Source organism: Octopus bimaculoides, chromosome 16, assembly GCF_046866305.1.
Source record: "Octopus bimaculoides isolate indiv1 chromosome 16, ASM4686630v1, whole genome shotgun sequence".
In the NCBI taxonomy this organism is placed as follows: domain Eukaryota; kingdom Metazoa; phylum Mollusca; class Cephalopoda; order Octopoda; family Octopodidae; genus Octopus; species Octopus bimaculoides.
The window spans coordinates 39,434,663-39,452,773 of NC_142943.1; the positions used below are offsets into that span (position 1 = coordinate 39,434,663).

Below are 18,111 nucleotides of genomic sequence, written 5' to 3' on the forward strand. Positions count from 1 at the left end.
AATGAGAAAGCAACCATACTCTGGGATATACCAGTACACACATATAGAGAAATTAAGGCCAATACGCTGGATATAGTTGTCAGAGATAACCAAAAAGAAAAGTTTTCTAATCGATGTATCAATACCAACAGATAACAATGTTTCTTTTAAAGAAACGAAGAAACTTTCAAAATACAAATCTGGAAATAGAGGTAACTCGAATGTGGAATCTAAAAACAGAAACAATTCCTATCATAGTAGGTACCTTAGGTATAATAAAAAAATATTCAGACAAATAGACAACAAAAACACCAGGACTTACAAATATATATAACATACAGAAAATAGCACACATCCTACGTAAAACACTTTCAATGCAGTAAAAATAAGAGCACCTCTACAAACCACAGTACATACCCATGGCACACAGAGCTGCACTCGGTAGAGCAGTGAAAGCACGTAATAAAAATAAGACTACTGAATAATAATAATAATAATAATAATAATAATAATAATAATAATAATAATAATAATAATAATAATAATAATAATAATAATAATAATAAATGATGATCATGATAAATAATAATCATCATCACCATCAGCATCATTATTATTATTATTATTATTATTATTATTATTATTATTATTATTATTTTAGACGATAAGAAGTGTGCGACTGTTATCGAATAAACATTTCGACACTTCGTGTGTCTTCCACAAGTTCAAAATAGTCATCTCAATCTACTTTTGAACTTGTCAAAGACACACGAAGTGTCGAAATATTGTTCATTCGATAACAGTCGCACTCTTCTTATTGTTTCTTTACTTTCGGGAGGAGTAACATCAATCCTTAAATAATAATAATAATAATAATAATAATAATAATAATAATAATAATAATAATAATAATAATAATTTATTCTTTTATTGTCCCCTGCTCTGCTGGGGACAACTAGGATTTTGAGATTAGTACTTGGATGTTGAATGTCCCCCACGATAATTAACAACCAAGTATCAAAGTTTATAATGTGCGGAAAGAGACCCTGTGAGACCCCTGACTGCCGGCTGCTATCCATTCTCACAGAATCAACCAGAACAAATAAAACCGAGCGTTCTGAGAAGTGAAACAATAACAATAACAACGAGTCAGCATACACAGTATATAGGGAAAAGAAGGGAAATATACATAGTATACAAAAGAAAAAACAAAAGAAAAAATATCCTTCCCGAGTCATCGGCTCCTGCGGCTGGTTTTCCAGATTCTGTGGCGGATTTATTGACCCCGGACAGGACGCTTGTTTAGTCGCAGGATTACTCCTTCTTGCCTGCTGAATGGACTGGAGCAGCGTGAAATGAAGGATTTTCCTCGAGAATACAACGCGTCGCCCGGTCCAGGAATTGAAACTACAAGCTTACGGTCATGAGCGCATCACACATAGCCACGTATCCTTTCGTTACCACATATATACGGGGTTGTTTGCGTGTGGTTGTGTGAGAGTCAGTTGGGTGGGGATAATCCACATTTAATTTTGTGTAATGTACTAATTATTCTAATGAGACGTAGGTCTACTTTGTAGAAACTCATTATTTATAATTGCAGGCAACACTAGACTAAAAAGTCACTTGCTTAATTTTGTTTGTTGGTTTGTGTGTACATACGTGTGTTAACGTGTATCTGTGTGTATATGTATATCCATATATGTATGTATGTATGTATGTATGTATGTGTGTGTGTGTATGTGTGTGTATGTGTGTGTGTGTGTGTGTGCATATATATATATATATACACATACATATGTATATATATATATATGTGTGTGTGTGTGTGTGTGTGTGTGTGTGGGTGGGTGTCCACCCTGTTTTCTTGAGTGCTAGGCCAACATTTGTAACAAATGCTTAATCAATCACCCTAATTACTCACAAACAAGCTAGCTAATTTCTTTGACAATAAATCAACAACTTTATGCAAGAAGTGCACAAAACCAACCCCTTCTCACTTTCACTGGGAACAAGACAAACAGGTTAACATAGGAAACAAAGTAAGTCCAATTTATTGTTTTCGTTTTTAATATTGATATTGTCAACTTAGATCTCTAATACTTTTGATCAGAGGCGTTCTTCCCATGACCAACCCTTGTAGGCTTCCTCAGTGTAGCTGGAATCATATTATCTAGTGTCTTTCGTCACTATTGCCGATATTATGATTGCAGTTGTAATTGTTGTTGGTGTTGCTGTTATTAATATTTCGTTGTTTAACCCTCGGTCAGCTCTGACCCAGTACACCTATCTATACATACGTTCCAATCGTAACTATCTCGTCGATAAATTTTGCTATACTGTATCTTTGGTCATAGTAGCCAACGCTTGCATTTGTTGTTGCGGTTCAATCCCGTGTCTACTGTATTATATATATATATATACAGTAAATCAAAGGTTTTCCAGCCGTGATTCTGTATTTGTATATCAAAGGTACATTATCTAATGTATTATTTCTTTTTATTTGACCCTTGGTCAGCCAGGCTCTGGTGCAACAGATCCATAGTCTCATGGTCTACTGCAATGACATCTGTTCCTCAGAGTTGGCTGGTCTCATACCTCACTCCACTCATCCCCCACTCAGGCATCCTCGATTCACTTGCCTTTACTTTTGGTATATCTAATTCCTTCGGTCCTCATACACGCAATTATTCCTAGTCCTTTCTCCCCAGCATGTCGATCTCTGGAATCTTCTCCTTCTTCATGTTTCCTCTGCAGGTGTTGGCCTGCAACAGCGTAACTGTTACATTAAAGGCATTAACTTCAACGACCTAACAAGCCTTGCAAGAGTCAGGGACACTTCCTTTCTTCCAGACTCAAGAAGCAAGAATGATCAAAGTTTTTCCCATTGTGGTAATCTGAGCTTTTATATCAGAAGGTGTACATTATTTTAGACTTATTTAATTTATTCTCCGAAGCTGATATTGTTATTCAACTTGAAGTTGACCTGGTCCAGCAGAAGAAAATGACCCTGGACTAGCTGGGAGAAATACAGTAACGCAAAGTATTTTTCCATAACGCTCTAGCAATTCTACTACACACTGCATTTAATAATAATAATAATAATAATAATAATAATAATAATAATAATAATAATAATAATAATAATAATAATAAGCAGACAGTGCTACAGCTCCAAACAAAAGAGGGACTTGTGAAAACGAAAGCCATCCCCATTAGAAGAGGAATATTCCAGGGAGACACGCTCTCTCCACTCCTGTTCTGCCTGGCACTCACACCTTTAACAGAATTGCTAAATAGAACTGGATGCGGTTACAAATGCTATGGAAAAACAGTCAGCCACCTTCTATATATGGATGACCTAAAATTATATGCAAAAAACGACAAAGAGCTAGAAACACTACTACAGACAGTACACGGCTTTACCAAGGAAATAGAAATGAAATTCGGATTAGTAAAATGTGCCAAAGCAACCCTGAAAAGAGGAAAATTAGTTAAAAGTAGCAATATAACACTAGATAAAGCCAATGAAATAAGAGAACTAGACGAAAGCCAATCATATAAGTATTTAGGAGTCAATGAACTAGATAGGATACAACATTCACAAATGAAAGAAAAAATAAAGAAAGAGTACTATAGACGAGTTAGATCAATACTAAAAACAGAGCTCAATGCTAAAAACAAGATAATGGGTATCAACACTTTAGCTGTCCCAGTTATAAGCTACAGCTACAACATCCTTAACTGGACACTAAACGAACTATGTAAAATAGACAGGAAAACAAGAAAAATAATGACAGGATATAGGATGCACCACCCAAAATCTGACATAGAAAGGCTATATATACAACGCACAGAAGGTGGCAGGGGTCTTATACAGCTAGAAAACTATTATAAAATAACCACCATAGGACTGCAAAAATACCTACTCCAGAAGCAAGGGAAACTAATACAAATAGCCACAAAACACGAGCAAAACAAAAAACTGTTTTCAGTATTTAAGGAAGCTGACAAATACAAACAAGAAATCAATCTACCTAACAAATACGAAGAAGAAGAAGAAGAAACAACAAAAGCTATAAAACAAATGAAATCCAAACTAAAACTAGAACAGCAACGGACCATGATAAAACGATGGCAAGAAAAGCCCCTACATGGTAAATACTGGGCTAAACTAAATGCGAAAGAAATAGACAGAGAAAAATCCCAGCAATGGCTGAGAAGCTCAGGACTCAAAGCAGAGACTGAAGGATTTTTAATTGCTGCACAAGACCAAAGCCTCCCCACCAGAAATTACCAAAAACACATAATGAAAAGAAATATAACAAGTAACTGTAGAATATGTGGAGATCGACAAGAAACAATAAATCATATTATCTCTGGCTGCCCAGTCCTGGCTAAGAAGGAATATATTCACAGACACGACAGAGCTGGGACCTATATACACTGGAAGCTATGCCAACATTATGGAATAGCAACAGAAAAAAGATGGTATAAACACACGCCAGAAAAGGTCACAGAAAACGAGAAAGCAACCATACTCTGGGATATGCCAATACACACAGATAGAGAAATTAAGGCAAATAGACCAGATATAGTCGTCAAAGACCATGAAGGAAAAAAATGCCTTCTAATTGATGTTTCAATACCAGCAGATGACAACGTTTCTCTAAAAGAAATGGAAAAACTTTCAAAATACAAAGACCTGGAAATAGAGATAACTCGAATGTGGAATCTAAAAACAGAAACAATTCCTATCATAGTAGGTGCCTTAGGTATAATAAAAAAATATTCAGACAAATACATAACAAAAACACCAGGACTTACAAATATATATAACATACAGAAAATTGCACTACTGGGTACTGCACACATTCTACGCAAAACACTTTCAATACAGTAAACATAAGAGCACCACAGCAAACCACAGCACATACCCAAGGCGCACAGAGCTGCGCTCGGTAGTGAAGTGAAAGCACGTTATAAAAATAAAACTACTGAATAATAATAATAATAATAATAATAAAAAGATGGGCTACAGCAAATATTCTGCTCAGTACCACAGATTTGCTTGTCAGTTGTTTGACCTTAACCAGTTGAGCACGTCCCTTGGTGGCTGACGATATGTGCATCTCTGATCACAAGCAGAAGTAGTGGGGGAGCATCATAGTCATGTGTTGAGAGGAATTCTTTGGGGTTTGAATAATTCACCTTTGGAAACATTAGTGTTTTGCTCAACATCCTTAAACAAACCTTATTCAAGGACCTTTTGAGCAGGATGGGCTACTTGACATGAGGAAAATTCTAACTGGGCCCCACCTGCGAGGTCATGCACTGTTTATCTTGATATGAGATCACCATGTTGTGCACATATGGTTGTGATGCATGTGCCTGGTGTACCCTTATCAAACAGATAGTCATGATGGGTATACTGGGCTTCGTTTATTTTACCCCAGTGTCACTTTGATGGCATGCACTGCTCTCTCACTCAATAATAATAATAATAATAATAATAATAATAATAATAGTTTATGTAGGACTGAAGTAACTCAACAGAAGTTTTTATAGATATAGAGAGAAAATAATAATAATAATAATGATGATGATGTTGATGATGATGATGATGATGATGATGATGATGATGATGAGGAGGAGGAGGAGGAGGAGGAGGAGGAGGAGGAGGAGGAGGTGGAGGAGGAGGAGGAGGTGGAGGAGGAGGAGGAGGTGGAGGAGGAGGAGGTGGAGGAGGAGGAGGTGGAGGAGGAGGAGGTGGAGGAGGAGGAGGTGGAGGAGGAGGAGGTGGAGGAGGAGGATGTAGTACCAGGCACTGGCTCTCAGGGTTTCTCCTCTTAACTGACTCGAAGTGTTATTATGTACAAGTTTTGTCTTGGTCTACAGCTAATATTCTGCTCAGTATCACAGATTTGCTTGTCAGCTGTTTGACCTTAACCAGTTGAGCATGTCTCTTGGTGGCTGACGATATTTGCATCTCTGATCATGAGCAGAAGTAGTGGAGCGGGAGGGCATCTATGTTTCCAAAAGTAAATTATTCATACCCCAACGAATTCCTCTCAACACATGGCTATGATTCCCTCCCGCTCCACTACTTCTGCTCAGAGTTAACCTTAGTGGGATTTGAACTCAGAACGTGAAGAGCCAGAACAAATATTACAAGGCATTTCTCACAAAGCTCGAACAATTTCGCCAGCTGACCACCTTCTAATATCTCACGTTACACACGCTCAACACAACTCTCTCGATTCAATAACATAACCCCCACAACACCTAAACCCCACAATCGTAGGAGATACATGGTACTGAAATACAATAGCACAAAACAACGTATTCTATATACAGCTCTTTCCAACCAAACAGAAAAAATAAAACCCCTCGCAACACACGTGCTGTATCTAAAACAATACGTATTCTATATATAGCTCTTTCCGTCCAAATAGAAAACCACTCACAGCACACATCCTACATCTAAAATCTCAGTGCAATAACAATTCCCGCAGCACATATTCTACACACTAGTTATTAACACAGTTAAACATCCTACACTTTTAACACAACTTTTACTGCATATATTCTACATAGATATTTACTCTACACACATTCTACATATCACATTAAACTACAGCACAACTTTCACAGCACATAGTCTAAACGCTATATATTTAGACGGGTTGTTGTTGTTGATGGTGGTGGTGTTGGTGGTGGTGGTGGTGGTGGCGGCGGCGGTGGTGATAAGAGCTTCTCCCACTTTGCACAATCTAAAACCTGAGACCCAACTTCAACTCCTGATTGCTCTGCTCATGTGATATGGGAAAGCCCGATGGCCGACGACACAACTCGAACAATATCAGGAACGAAAACAACAGCAACAACAACAATAACAATAACAACACCGAAAACAACAATACCGACAAAATCAACAATAACAACGAAAAAGAACAAAAGCAACAACAGCAAAACTAACAATTACGATAATTGATAAAACAAAACAAAAACCGCCAGAACAAGGCTTTGAAGTCAAGAGGATATATCACCCATTAATGGATGCTCCTGGTGATATAGAATGAAGATCAATGGCATTGTGATTTTAGGGGCGACAACAACAACAACACGAAGAGCCTCTACGGGGTCGTTCCCTCTCTAAAATTCGCGGCCAAATCTGCCTCAAAATTTTAACCATCGGAACAATTGATGTAAAATTTAGATTTCCATATATCTACATGTTAATATTTTGACGAAGTTTTCATGCGATTTTGAAGCGATGTCTTCGCACGGGACTGGCTGTGTGGTAAGAAGTTTACTTCCCAACCAAAAGGTTTCGGGTTCAGTTCTACTCCGTGACATTGTTTTTCTGCTCTAGCCACGGGCCGATCAATCCTTGTGACTGAGTTTGGTAGACAGAAACTGAACGCTCGTCGTGTGTGTATGTGTGTGTATGTGTGCGTGTGTGCGTGCGCGTGTGTATGTGTGTGTGTGCATATGCCTTTGTGTTTGTTTTCCACCACCGTTTGATGACCGGTGTTGGTTTCTTTACGTCCCCGTAACTTAGCTTTTCTGCAAAAGAGACAGACAAAATAAGTACCAGGCTTAGAACAAAATACGTACTGGAATCGATTTCTTTATGGCGGTGCCCTAGAATTGCCGCAGTCTAGATATCATTAAATTATGTACAAATGTACATAATTTAATGGTATTTTAATGTTTTTTTCAGTTATAACTTTCTAGGATTCAATTTAATATACAGAAACTTATAATGATTGTTTCAATATTAATGTAAACATACAGATTCTTTTATATATGTAATGTTTTTAATGATATAAAATTAAATATAAACAAACGTAAATATTCTAAATATTTTTCAATATTGGATTCAATATTAATTAATGCCATTATTTGTAATGATATTTTTTAATATGAAATAATGCTGAAATGTAAGCTTTTTATATTTAATAAGAATTTCCAGTGATAATAAATTTAAAATATACAAACGAGTATTTTTAATGAAAGTTTAACGATATTTTTCAATGAAAAATATAAAAATGTTTATTTTTCAAAAATATTAAAAAATTTTCAGTGCATATTTTTTAATGGTGCTTGAATGTTTTATCGTAACAAAATATATAACGTTTATTATATTTCATGTAGATGGTGATAACAGATATAAAAGATCACAGCTACTTCATACACGATATCGCCCAACCTCCCGCCGACAGTTACTTCAATAGCAGAAGTAGTTTCCTTATTTGTCTTGCCAGCGCAATTATAAGCCTCTGCTCTCTCATAATTGTGGCATTGTATAAAGATTGGTCAAACTACTGGAATCCTTATAGAAAATGTTTACTTGGTGTACTGTTTACATCACTTATCTTTGGAATATTCAGCCTTTGCATAGAAGCTCACTTAGAAAGAAATCACGAAAAATGGAATATTGGAGCAAATTTTTGTATTTTATGGCATGCCTTGTCTAGAACTATTCAAGACGCAGCTAATATAAGTATGATTTCTTTGAATATCGATCGATGTGTTTCACTTCTAAAGCCACAGGTTTACATGTCAAAATGCTATGAATATGGTATTCATATTAGTTTGCTTTCGATGGCAATTTTAAGCGCTTTAATCAATCTAATAGTTATGTTTCTCAATTTCAATAATGCTCATCAAGACCCACGTGATAACGATACATGCCATCTGTTACGAGATATTATCTTCCCCTATTTTTCCCTGTTTTTGCTTTTTCTTGCTCCTATTGTCTGCCATTGCACTAGTGGCTTCAACTTCAAAGAGCAAATTTTATCCTTCTCTAAAGATGGACGAAAAATACATCGGTTGTGTCATGCCTATTTTGTTGACTGATTTTTCCATCGTTTTCTTATGTTTGGTGCCAAGAATTGTCGAAACTATCTTAATAACCAACTCATCTGGTGTAATAATACCTTACTATCATACTGTAGAAACGCTACGTGTCCTAAACTATGCTGATTGGTCAAGCTTCGTCTTCCTGCCGTTTCTTTTACTTTTTGATGCTAACATAATAAAGAGCATTAAAAATATATTCTCTTGTAAGAAAAGATCTCGGAAGTTTGACTTGTGATTCTAAAATATGAAACTTCTCGTTAAATGATGCAAAAACTTTCGTGTTCTTCAGTCTGTTTACAATAATTTATAACCATCGCTGATTTGAGAGAGCGGTATCTCTTATTACATCGGATTCGCTGTCTTTGGATAAATATACATTTGGTGGAAGTATATTTCACAGAAATTCAGGAAAAGGTAACTATTTTTTACTTTGAGAAAGAAGAACAGTATCAATAAAATTAATAAATGAAATACAATACTGATTTCTTGTTATCTATTTATTTATATACAAAATAAAATTTTGGAGCATGCATACATACAGTTATATAAAAATATATTTTTAACAACTTTTCTTTTGAAATGTCTTTTATTTTATATTCTTTCATTCTTTTACTTGTTTCAGTCATTTGACTGCGACCATGCCGGAGCATCGCCTTGAAGGGGTTTAGTCCATCAGATCGACTCTAAGACTTATTTCTTAAACTTAGTACTTAATCTATCGGTCTCTTTTGCCGAACCGCTATTTTTACGGGAACGTAAAACACACCAATACTGGGAACGTAAACACACACACACGCACACACATGCATACACACACACACTCACTCACACACAGATTCATACATATATGTATATATATACAGAGTGCTATGGGTAAATTGTCACCATTTTATATTTTCAATTTCGTGCATGTGCATTGTTTCTTTTTGATTTTGTTAACTATACAGTATAGTATGGTCAGTTGGGCGCCACATGTGAGAAAAACAGCACTATGACGCAAATCAGTTTGCCAGAAATTTTGGAAATGGTATGCTGTACTGCTTGGCATTTGCGCCGGAAGCTCCAATACGAACATTTCAGAGTGTTTGAGTGTCAATCTGAGGACAGTGCAAAGGATTCGGAAAGAGTTAGATTAGCCTAATGGTGATTACGAAGATATGGCAGCTCAGAAAACTCACTCTGATCGTTCTAAATTCCTGAATTTGTTGGTGAGATCCAGGCCATGATTGACAACGATCTCTCCAAGTCAATCAGGTCCATCGCGAGAGCCATGGGAGTGTCTGAGTTTCTTATCAGGTAAGTAGTGCATGAAGACATTCGGTATTCCTCATACAACATGAGAATAGGCCAATCTTTATCCCTAGCTATCAAGAACATGAGAAAAGACTGCGTTACGAAACTTCTGAACAAACTCAAACATTCCGTCCAATTGAACATGTAGACGAGAAAAATTTCTGCCAGGGTCAAATGGTGAACACAGAACAACCGCTGGATTGCCGTGTCCCCAAAACATGTACCGAGAGTGATAAAAATCAAACATTCAGTCAACATCATGATATTTGGAGTGATCACTAGTGATACGACGTTATGCCTCCCTTCATCTTCCCACACGACTTCAGACTCAACACGGAGGCCTACATCAAGTGCCTTTAGGAGGTAGTGCAGCTCTGGATCAAGAGGGTGGCTGCAGGAAGATCCTAAGTCAGGCAATAAGACTCTGTACCATGCCACACAAGTTGGAGAACCCAGTCATGACTGTCAGACAATTTCTGCAACCACATCACTCCAAACATCTGGCCACCTAACTCCCCAGGCTGCAACGACCTTGATTATCATGTGCGAGGCGCAGTTGAGCGAGAGACCAACAAGACTGTGATGCTAAAGATGAACCAAAGGCAAGGATTATGGCAGCATTCACCAACTTAAACAAAAAGACCATCCAGAAGAGTTGCAGGAGATTCTGAAGTCCTCTGTGAGTCGTGGTTGAAGCCAATTGTGATTTTATTGAATAATTTTACTCAAGTATTTAAAGATATTTTAACGTAATTTTGATAAATATATCTGTTAAAATGAGATGTCAGTGTTATTTTCAGTATTGCGTAATTTAGATGACAATTTATTCACCGTACCCTGTATATATATATATATATATATATATACGACGGGCTTATTTCTTTTTCAGTCTGCCAAATCCACTTGCAAGGATTTGGTCGGCCCGAGGCTATAGTAGAAGACACTTACCCAAGGTGTCACGCAGTGGGACTGAACCTGTGGCCATTGGAGCTGGAAAGAAAGCTTCTTACCACATTTATATTATGTGCTATATATGTATAAATAATCATCGTCACCATCATCATCATCATCACCACCACCTTAACAGTTCGCCCATCTTTATGTTCTAAATTCAGATGCCACAGAAGTCGATTTTGCCTTTCATTCTTTCGAGGTCGGTGAAATAAGTACCAGTTATGTACTGATGTCAATGTAATCGACTCCAGCATTCTCCAAAATGTCAGGCTTTGTACCTATAGTAGAAAGGATTATTCGGGCGGCAAGGTGGTAGAATCTTTAGCATGCTGGACAAAAATGCCTAACGGCTTTCCTTTTGGCTTTACGTTCGAGGTCGGCTTTGCGTTTCATCGTTTAGGGATCGATCAATTAAGTACCAGTTGAGCACTGGGGTCGATGTAATCGACTTATCGCTGCCCTCGAAATTTCAAGCCTTATTATTGTTTTTATTTTGTCTGTTATGAAAGACTCTTGGAAAGATATAAATTACCGGTTATTATTTAATTGAAAGTAGGCAATAAAAAATTACCATAGGTTTCAAGTAGTGCTTTCTTCTTCTGTGACTCAAAGAGACAATACTCTCCTTAGAATGCGAGCTGCACCCAAAAATGTTGTCTCCATGATCACCTCGAGCCTGACAGCAGTTCCAATATTCTTAAAATGTTTTTCAAAGCCCCGAGAAACTGCTCCTAATGATTCAATTATCACCGGGGTCACAATTACTTTCCTCATGCTCCATAACTTTCAAGTACTCTTGAAATAGAAATAGAAACTAAGACTATGGAGAGCATCCAGCAAATAGTTAACTCCATCCACCAGAGTATTAAGGTTACGATAGACTACCCTACTAAACACCCTAACCATAGAGATTACCTGTACTAGATACTGAACTCTGGCTAGAAACTGAGAATAATAAAACCCGAATCCTCCATTCACACTATACCAAACCTATGGCCTCCAAATACCTGATCCACCGGAACTCGGCTATTGCGGACAATGCCAAATTCAACATATTGATGGCATACCTCGTCAGAGTAATGTCAAATGTGTCCTACATGTGCAACCCTACAGAGTTAAAGAGATATATACAACATTTCGTTCACCGCATGCAGTTCTCAGGTTACAGCCATAAAGAAAGTATCAGAGTATACAAAGGAGCTATGAAGAAATTTGAAACCATCAAACGTAACGACAGGAATGGGATTTGCCCACTCTATAGGAGCAAATCATGGAACACCATTGAAAGGATTAAGAAGAAAATAGGGAAGGCCAACTCATGGTATGATAGCCACAAATACCAGAGCGTCATGTTCGTCGACACCCCTAGAGGCGAACTGGATTTTGTAGACAGAAACTGAAAGAAATCAATTGTATATATATATATATATATATATATATATATATATATATATATATATATATATATATATATATGTATGTATATATGTAAGTGTATGTGTGTGTCTTTGTGTCTCTGTTTCTTCCTCATCATTGCTTGACAACTGCTATTAGTTTATTTACATCCCCATAACATACTGGTTTGACAGAGAGACTGATAGAATAAGTACTCGGCTTATCAAATTAAAAATTCGAAAAAAAATTCAAGGCATGTCTCATATTTTTGTTTGCCCACACAATTGTATCTATCAATCTATCTTTCTGTGTATATATATAATACACACACACACACATACACACATATATACATGTATGTATATGTGCATATTCATATCTATTATATAAAAGTCAATGTCTTTATGTGTGTTTTATATATATATATATATATATATATATATATATATATATATATATATATACATACATACATACATACATACATACATACATATACACACACACAATGCGCATGCGCCGACGCACCCAATCTGGAGAACACTACAGCCTTCAGTCGCTACCCAACCACCAGCACCGCTTCTTCTCACGTCAAATAAATGAAATGAGTCACCAGATAGCAACATTATTATCTCGACAGGTAAAAATAGACCAGATGATACACACACAGACGCGCGCACGCACACACACACACACAAATACGCGCGCGGGAGTGTGTTTGTGTGTGATCTTGACAAGGAAACGTCTCAACACTACATAGACTCACCGACAGATTAAACTGTCATCAGTCTTCCACAGACTCTGGGACCACAGAACAGAAGAATCAGCAATGTTTCATATCAACGTAGTTCCAGAAACGGGTTAAGTTCCAACCATTGTTTAACTAAGAGCTGGTCATTTCAACTATTCTGACCACGCCGCTCGCCTTCGAATAGCAGCCATCAGCAACATACAATATTAGTGCACCAGAAAGTGAATAAAGTATGAACAGACGAATCTATCAAGCAGCATTCACTCTGCAGTCTCTCGCCCAGCAAGAAATAGCAGCTAATCTTTTATAGTCTAGATTATTTTATAAATGACATTGAACAATGGACTCTGTGTTTGATACATGAACGACAGATTGATCATAGATGGAACAGCTTTTTATTTTATGTCTGTCTGATGAAGACATGGGTCTAAACAGTAACAACAGCAACAGCACCGCCATTGTCAACACCAGCCAAACAAAACCAAAAACAATAAATAGTCAACTAACAGACCATTACAATATTTGAGTCCCTTGAATAAAGACCAGCAACTGTAGAGAAGTAACTTTGTTAACGGGGATAAATTTTTCCCCTTTATAAACTAACAAGTTATCCCTTGATTCACAATTGTTGATCCAACAGTCACGTACAAAATTAAGGCCCTTAGTGACAGGAAAAAATCTAAAAGACGAAAAAACCAATGAGTGATTGCGTCAGCAATATAACTGCTAACAAACTGTTATCCAGGACGTCAGCATTTTTTTTTCTTTTTTACAAATACTTATTGTGATCTGAATATATTGTTACTCAATATAGGCGCAGGAGTGGTTGTGTGATTTCTTACCCTATGTTTTAATTTGATTAACCATAACCAAGTTCTCAAATTGGATATATGCTACGCAGTAACCATTTTCTGCATAGATAGTTCCGGAATTAGCGCGCCAAAACGAAGACATTTGATTTTTACCGTTACGTTGTAATTAGCAGAGCCATATATACACGTTCGACTCGAGGGGTGAACAACTTGTATAAGATTCTGAAAATTATAATTTCCTTGCAGTTCGTGCTGAAGAAGGACGGTTGGAACTTATTCCTCTCCTGGAAGTACGTTGTCACGAAACATTGCTGATTTATCTGTTTTGTGGTTTTAAAGTCTGTGGAAGACGGCAGACAGTTTATTCTCTCGGTGAGTCTACGCTGTGTTGCGATGTTTCCTTGAGGAAATGACACATAAGTACACACACACACACACACACACACACACACACACACACACACACACACACACACACACACACACAGACAACGGTCTCCTTTCAATTCCCTTCTACCAAATCAACTCACAAAGATTTGGTGGGCCTGGATTATAGTAGAAGACATTTGCCGAAGATGCGACACTGTGGGACAGAACCCGAAACCGTGATTTTGGGAAGCACGCTTATTACCTTCTTACGACACAGCCAGGTATGTGAATTATGTTACTGTATTGGATAAGAGGTACGAGCCATGGCACATATTTCACAGTCCATCTTCGTTGCAATTTAGGCCATTCTGACAGAATACACTAAAGGATGCACGTGGAATGGAAGAGTCACTGAGGAGGTGACTCCAGGTGATAGGGTTCTGTGAAAGAATGCGTCTGCACCTGAGCATTGTGTGAGTGCGTATGTGCGTGTATATATATGTGTGTGTGCGTGTGTGTGTCTGTGTATGTGTGTGTGTAAATATATATAGACATATATACATGTACATATATAGATACAAACACACACATACACACATATACATATATATATATAGATAGATAGATATACATACATATATACATGCATACATGAATTTGTGTGAGCCCGTGCGCGTGTGTAAGGTGTGTGTATAAACGCACATATAAATGTGGAGGCAGCATGAAAAAGCACGAAAGCATGTTTGAAGATTTTTTCAGTATTTGTTATAGTGAGTTTTACAAAATACCACTGCTTTCGATGTATATGTCCATCTCATCAAAATTTCTTTAAAAATTTAAGCTCAGTAATTAGGAAATGAAAAAAAAAATGGATATTAAATCATTCCGTCCTCATATTTTGTGCATAGTTAAGATCTATAGCTACACACACACACAAACACACGCGCGCGGACATCTGTTTCAACACACGATTTCACATCAAAAATATTGCAAAGCAAATATATATATATATATATATATATATATATATGACGGGCTTCTTTCAGTTTCCTTCTACCAAATCCACTCACAAGGCCTTGGTGCAGAAGTGGTTGTGTGGTAAGTAGCTTGCCGACCAAAGCCTTGTGAGTGGACTTGGTAGAAGGAAACTGAAAGAAGCCCGTCATATATATATATATATATATATATATATATATATATATAACAGACAAGAAGACGGTAAACACAAACAGGCTTCAAGCCCAAACACGTCACACAGATAAAAAGAAAAAGAAACAGATCTGTAAATTCTACCTAAATGGTACCTGCTGGCACGGGGAAAAGGGACGAAACTGCAAATTTGCCCATCCCAAACACCACCAGCTAAACAAGGTAGATAACCACTTACAACAAAATAAGCGGGAGCGCAGAAAAGGGAGACCAGAAAGCTTAAATCTACGTACACATAATCCACCAAATACCAACAGGACTCACAAAGAGAGAAGTCCGTATATTCCTTCTGCTCCCAAAAAAAGGCTATATGCAGAGGCTGTACGAACTGCAGTAGCCGAGCAGCAAGTTTTTTTAAGCGTGGCCCAGAAAATGGTACAACAGTTAACGTGGATGCAGAGGGTACAGAGTCAACGCCACACGCACCATTGTCCAAGACCACCACAGATGATGGATCAGGGATGGCCACCGCTAACACCAGGAACCCCTGCACAGATATCACACCCATATTCCTACTGAATATCCGGGGCCTATTACGAACAGGCGGTAAAGACAAGTTCCTATACTTGAAAGACCTAGTAACATGCAATCAAGCAATATGCATGGTGCTTACCGAAACGCATCTAACACCTAATATAGCAGATGCGGAGATAAATATACCAGAGTATGCCGTACTCCGAACAGACAGAAGGGATAGAAGTCATGGGGGAGTTGCAATGTACATCAGAGAAGATGTCACACCCCTACTACTACTATCACACTCAAACTCTGTATGTGATACTTTAATAGTACACATAAAACAAATTGATGTAGTTGTATGCTCAACATACCGTCCACCAAATACCGCAAAGCAGGAAGGTAAATTTGAGGACAGCCTCAGACGCATAGAAGAGGTCCTGACAAATCTGGACCAACACATCAATATACTTTTCCTAGGCGACTTTAACCTCCCAAATGTTAAATGGCCTGAAGGTCACATCCTCTCTGGGATGTCACTGCATGAACAAAGCCAGGCAAAATCATTGCTAGAACTATCCAACATGCTGTTCATGGAACAAGTGATACTCCAACCAACCAGGGGAAGCAATATTTTGGATCTCTGCTTCACAAACAATGTCAGCCTAATCCATAATGTGAAAATAACGCCCACATCTCTCTCAGATCATAACATTATAGAATTAACTATGTATGGTCCTAGACAACCCACTGACACCCACCCCACCAGGAGGACTCAAGCAATATCCAACCTGAATTTCCACGGGGCGGACTGGAAGTCAATTCGCAGAGAGATTCGAAATCAAAACTGGCATGACAGGCTTTCTATACAAGACAATGACCTCAAACTAAGTTATTTTATGTCAACCATACAAGACATATGCACCAAATACGTGCCATATAGAAAGACCAGCAAACATGCCAATAGAATTCCTAGAGACAGGAAAATCCTTATGAGACACAGAACAAAGGTCTCAAACCAGTTAAATAGAGAACTGGAGGATAGGAAAAGGGCTAAATTAAAACTAACACTGTTAGAAATAGAAAACAAAATTAAACTCTCCCATGAAAAGGAGAGAGCAGAGAAGGAGAAGAGAGCAGTAGAAAGCATAAAAACAAACCCCAAGGCTTTCTATAGATTTGCAAAGGAGACTGCTACGGTGCAGTATAAGATAGGACCCCTATTCCTGCCTAATGGCTCACTGACTGCAGATCCCACATGGATAAGTGAAGTGCTCAGTACACAATTCAAGAGTGTCTTCACCTCTCCTCTGAGTCACATGCAGATAAAGAACCCAGCTGATTTCTTTGACAATAGCACTCAGCAGAAGGAGACTGCATCCATTACCTACATCGACATTGAAGAGGAAGATGTGATAGCTGCCATAAATGAAATGAGCTCAAATTCGGCAACTGGCCCCGATGGTTTCCCAGCTGTCCTCTTAAAGTCGTGTAAACAAGAATTAGCAGGACCACTCCGGATACTCTTCCAGAGTTTCCTTGCAAATGGTAAACTTCCCAAAAAGCTGAAGGAAGGCACCATATGTCCTATCCATAAAGGTGGAAGCAGAGCAGAGGCTGGAAACTACAGGCCCATCTCTCTAACTTCACATATTAGCAAAGTCATGGAACGAATTGTCAGAAGGAGATTGATTGCGTTCCTAGAAGAAAATGACTTGCTGAATGAGACCCAGCATGGTTTCCGTCCAGGTAGAAGCTGCCTCACGCAACTCTTGCAGCATTATGACTGGGTCCTGAAGCAGCTGCTTGACCATTCAAATGTTGATGTGATATATCTCGACTTTGCAAAAGCCTTTGACAAAGTTGATCATGGCTTGATATGTCACAAGCTGCGAAACCTTGGCATAGCTGGTAAATTAGGAGAGTGGCTGCATGACTTCCTGAATGGTAGAAGTCAGACAGTTGCAGCCAATGGAGAACTATCTAGGGAAACACAAATATTGAGCGGTGTTCCACAAGGAA

General features: G+C 37.9%; 1 protein-coding gene across 1 annotated transcript; it reads left to right on the forward strand.

Annotated features, from left to right (window-relative positions):
* The first annotated feature begins 1,946 nt into the window (after window positions 1-1,946).
* On the forward strand, window positions 1,947-9,330 carry LOC149132371 (dopamine receptor 3-like). Its single transcript, XM_089364873.1, has 2 exons — window positions 1,947-2,021; window positions 8,140-9,330. Exon 2 carries the CDS (start codon window positions 8,140-8,142, stop codon window positions 8,845-8,847), a length of 708 nt encoding a protein of 235 aa, XP_089220999.1. The 5' UTR covers window positions 1,947-2,021; the 3' UTR covers window positions 8,848-9,330.
* The last annotated feature ends 8,781 nt before the right edge of the window (window positions 9,331-18,111 follow it).